Source organism: Portunus trituberculatus, chromosome 1 (genome assembly GCF_017591435.1).
Source record: "Portunus trituberculatus isolate SZX2019 chromosome 1, ASM1759143v1, whole genome shotgun sequence".
Lineage (NCBI taxonomy): Eukaryota > Metazoa > Arthropoda > Malacostraca > Decapoda > Portunidae > Portunus > Portunus trituberculatus.
This window is the reverse complement of record NC_059255.1, coordinates 2,098,283-2,103,282: the sequence shown is the minus strand read 5'-3', so window position 1 is coordinate 2,103,282 and position 5,000 is coordinate 2,098,283. Positions and strand designations below refer to the sequence as shown.

At 42.8% G+C, this 5,000-nt stretch overlaps 1 protein-coding gene across 6 annotated transcripts in view; it reads right to left on the bottom strand.

The window, feature by feature from the left end:
- Positions 1 to 5,000, bottom strand: part of LOC123502746 (nose resistant to fluoxetine protein 6-like) — a 49,919-nt gene that overhangs the window by 27,152 nt on the left and 17,767 nt on the right. For 3 of the 6 annotated variants that reach the window (XM_045252026.1, XM_045252161.1, XM_045252093.1), the window contains 2 exons: positions 4,851 to 4,927; positions 3,720 to 3,831 (listed from right to left, as the gene is read on the bottom strand). In XM_045252026.1, coding sequence (XP_045107961.1) covers positions 3,720 to 3,831; positions 4,851 to 4,927 — 189 coding nt within the window. Of the gene's footprint in view, positions 1 to 1,011; positions 1,065 to 3,719; positions 3,832 to 4,674; positions 4,688 to 4,850; positions 4,928 to 5,000 lie in introns of those variants that run through there. The other 3 variants (XM_045252303.1, XM_045252387.1, XM_045252225.1) reach the window with 3 other exon arrangements.

The following is a 5,000-nucleotide window of genomic DNA, read 5'->3' as shown; positions in this document are numbered from 1 at the left end:
CAATAACTACGATTCGATTTCATTCATTTTATCTATTTTTACTTATTTTCATCTAATTTGCCTCATGTACATTAGGTTAGGTTAGGTTAGGTTGGGTTGGGTTAGGTTAGGTTGGGTTAGGTTAGGTTAGGTTAGGTTAGGTCGTGAAGATAGCATGTGGATTCGTTCTCACCAATGTAACGTTCACCATTCTATCCATTACACACTGACTCATATCCACCTATCCACTTCATATCCACTCATTCGTACATATCCACACACAGCCTTAACTCCATCCATCTATCCTACCAACTAACTCACCTACTCCATTACCTCATCCACCCAACCATTTAACCGCCCAACCACCATTACATCGCTCCATTTATTCATCCATCTATCCACTCACACACCAACCCACTCACTCATCCACCTACACACCTATCCACACAACCATTCATCTTTTCACCACCTACTCACAACCGCGAATACAATCATCTACCCACACACTTATATATCATCCATACATCCATCCTTATTTCTATCCTATCTTCCATTCACTTATCCTTCCAGCCACTTTGTAATCCACCCATACAGTTTATCTACATGCCAATCCTTCAACACACACACACACACACACACACACTACTTGTCTGAAAACACTTGGAAATATCTGGAAAAATTGACCCTTTGAAAAAAAATTAGCCAGATTTGAACGTTTTGTATCATATTCTGAATCGCCTTCACTCGATCATATCATGCATCAGTAATATTATTGGCTTCAGATTCCCGTGTAAAGAGAACACAAACACAAATAGACAATAGATATAACTAGTGAAAGACGCTACACTGAGCCACAGGGTATAGAAATGTGTGTGTGTGTGTATGTGTGTGTGTGCGCCATCATCTGTCAGCACTGAGCGTGGTGATAACAGCTTGTGTAGAGTGCCGCCTTGCAGTGACATTCCAGGGACATATAGGCACTCAGAGGCACTCCACTCCTCCACATTACAGTCACATCACACACTGCCATACTGAGGTTCTGAGTTGCCCCACCACCACTCCTCACTCTTCACTGGGAGGTGATTGTGGTTCCCGCCTGACTGAAAGGTCACGTGATGCTGCCTCGCCCTGTCATTGGCCACAAACACTGCACGTCACTGAAGGATGTGTGTTGTGTCACCGGTGCATTATCTTGTCTTGTGTTTTCATGTTAGTAATGTGTGTGTGTGTGTGTGTGTGTGTGTGTGTGTGTGTGTGTGTGTCTAGAGAGAGAGGGAGAGAGAGAGAGAGAGAGAGACCAAGAACTGCGAACCATGAGAATCACCACCTAGACACACCTACACACACACACACACACACACACACACACACACGATTTTAAGTTCTCATTCTACATTTATTTACTCATATTCAACCTGGCGGTGAAGGTGGTGAGTGGATGAGTGAGTGGGTACATGTGTGTGGATGGGCGGATGAGTGAACTGTCGTGTGGATGGATAAATGGATGAGTGGATAGAAGGGTGAGTAGATGCCTGGATGGTGTGGATGAGGTGTGGTTGGTGGTTTTGGCGTAGTTGAGTGGATGAATGGATGAGTAACTGGTGGAAGGATGAATGAGTGACTAGGTGGAGGGTTAGTGGGGGATGGATGGCTGTGTGGATGGTTGGGTGAGAATTTGCGACGTGATGTGTGTGTGTGTGTGTGTGTGTGTGAGAGAGAGTGGTAATTTCATTGTTTCCCTTCCTTCTTTCATTCCTCCTTGCCTTCATCTCTCTTCTTTTATAATCCTACCTCCCTCTTTCCTTCTTCCTCCTCTTTCACTCCACCATTCTTTCCTTCTCCTTCGTTTCTGCTTTCCCTCATTTCCTATTTCCTATCTCTTCCTGTTTCTCTCCCTCCAAACTTTCTTCCTTGTCTTTCTATCTCCTGTATCTTTCCCTCCCTTTCTTCCTTCCCTCATAAGGCTCCCTCCTTCTATCTTCCTTCCTTCACCTCTCCTTCCTTCCTTCTTTCCTCCATAACTCGTTTTACAGTATGTAGTTAAAAAGGCGCATAAAAAAGTAATGAGGTAAGTCAGGACACGTGATATGGTAACACTGCGAGACACATGTTCCTGCTGATTGCTCAAGTAGTAGTAGTAGTAGTAGTAGTAGTAGTAGTAGTAGTAGTAGTAGTAGAGGAGGCTGGAGTAGTAGTTGTGGTAGTAGTAGTAGTAATAGCAGTAGTAGTAGTAGTAGAAGTAGTAGTAGTAGTAGTAGTAGTAGTAGTAGTAGTAGTAGTAGTAGTAGTAGTAGTAGTAGTAGTAGTAGTAGTAGTAGTAGTATCAGTAGTAGGAGACTGGAAAAGTAGTGGCAGTAGCAGTAGTAGTAGTAGTAATATAAATAGTTGTAGTAGTAGTAGTTGTAGAAGTAGGAGACTGGAGTAGTAGTGGCAGTACCAGTAGTAGTAGTAATAGAATTAGTAGTGAAGTAGTAGCAGTATCAGTAGTAGGTGGCAGTGTTACCATATCACGCTCTTCATAACACACACAGCACACGTGAACATTGCAATGACAACAATAACAATGAGTTACTATTACAAATTAACTCATTTACATTAGACCAAAGCACCGTTGCCTGGTTCATGATGGTGTATGAACTCAAATCAGAATGTGGGGGTCATTTAAACTGATGGAAACAGATTCAAAATAGCTTAGACTTGAGGAAAATGATACGTGAATGTTGAATGTTGAATTGCTAGGCGTGATACAAACCCAGCTGCACAAACAAGGGTGAGTAGTGAGGCAGGGTTTGAAAAGGGACAAAGTAATGCTGGAAGAAGAGAAGAGGGAGTGAACTGGTTTGTGTATATTGAAAGAGGGAATCAACAGTGTGTAGGAAGACGATATAGAGGATTGGATGGTCTTTTGTTGTTGTTGTTGTTGTTGTTGTTGTTGTTGTTGTCTACTTTATTTCTTTAATCATTTATTCATTTATTTTATCTATGTAGCTGTTTATTCATATTTTCTTTTTAATATCTAAAATTACGTAATTCACCATAAACAACTAAAACAAATGAACAAAAAAGAAACAAATATAATAAGATAACTGAATGAAAACAATAAATTACCAATAGGATTTAAATAAAGAAAAAAAAATTTGAGCCGAATGAAGACTTGAGCCGAAACTTGCGAGCTGCTCCCGTGGCTGCTGGCGTGCTGGGTGTGGTCACGTGATCAGTGTCCGAGTGACTTTAGTGAGATGGGAAGTATACGCCTTGCTGTCTGCCCTTCACGTGTAAGTATTGGCATTTATCTGAACAATCGTTAGTGTTAATGTGTATGTACTATGCTTTATTTTATCGTTACTCTTTACTGAAGCGATTAATTACAGTGATTATGAGCTGCGAGAAAATTACCAACCCAAAAAATGGATGCAAAAATTATTTAAAGACTTACAAAACAGAAAAAGATGATAGAATAGATTGTTTATTTAAGACCCAAAGACAAACAAAAAGAGATAGAATAAAAAAGACCCACTTAGTCGCCAGTCCCCTTACAGTGTCGAAAGAGTTAGGCGAAAGACGGAGAGGGTGTGATGAAGGTGCTGGAATGTGATGGGGGGTTAATAAGGGATGTGATAAGATGCTCAGGGTGTTACAAGGAGAATTTGATTAGACTTGAAGTTAGTAATGTGTTGGAAAGGTGTAACGCTTAAACGATGCTCTCTCTCTCTCTCTCTCTCTCTCTCTCTCTCTCTCACCTGAGCATGGGAAGGCAGGTAATCACGTCGCCAGTCTCTTTGCCTTGCTCGTACGTAAACACAAGCCTCAAGTTACTCCACAAACTGAAGCTTCGAACGGTAGCTGGGAAGGCTTTGGTGGTGGTGGTGGTGGTGGTGGAGAGAGGGAGTGGTTAAAGGGAATTAGGTAAGGTTGTCGTTGTTGTTGTTGTTGTGGTGGTGGTGGTGGTGGTGGTTTTATTGTTATTTAATCTATGAATGAAACTACTACTACTATTACTACTATTACTACTACTACTACTATAATATGGAACATGCCTGCTATTTTTTTTTTATTTGTATGTGTGTGTGTGTGTGTGTGTGTGTGTGTGTGTGTGTGTGTGTGTGTGTGTGTGTGTGTGTGCTTACTTTTTATTACATATGTTACTTGATTTCCATACACTTTTAAATGGTTCCGTTCCTGAGTGTTGATGGGATGGTGTTTGGATAAAGGGAAAGTATTTGGCAACACTTCCGCGCCACGCCAACACTATAATGTCCAAAGGCTCCTGTTGAAGTGACGCGGGTTTTCAAGGCTGGTGCTATGGTTCTACGGACACCTTATGATTTCTACGATGCTACTATTGCTACTATTGTTACTTCTACTACTACTACTACTACTACTACTACTACTACTACTACTACTACTTCTACTACTACCACTTTTATTACTACTACTACTGCTACTACTACTACTACTACTACTACCACTGCTGCTGCTGCTACACCACCACCACCACTGTTACTACCACTACTACTGCCACTGCTGCTGCTGCTGCCACCACCACCACTGCTACCACTGCTGCTGCTGCTGCTACCCACCACCACCTGCACTGCTGCTGCTGCTGCTGCACCTGCTGCTGCTGCCACTGCCACCACTGCTGCTGCCACCACCTGCTGCCACCACCACCACTGCTGCCACCACCACCACCACCACCACCACCACCACTGCTGCCACTGCTGCTGCTGCTGCCACTACTACTGCTGCTGCTGCTGCTGCTGCTGCTGCTGCTGCTGCCACCTGCTGCTGCTGCTGCTGCTACTGCTGCTACTGCTACTTCTACTACTACTACTACTACTACTACTACTACTACTACTACTACTACTACTTACCCACGTTGCAGTTGATAGCCAAGGCTTCATACAGAGTAGCAGTTACAGCGAGTGCTCCAAACACGCTGAGCAATGACCTGAGAGAGAGAGAGAGAGAGAGAGAGAGAGAGAGAGAGAGAGAGAGAGAGAGAGAGAAATTTAATAAAGTCA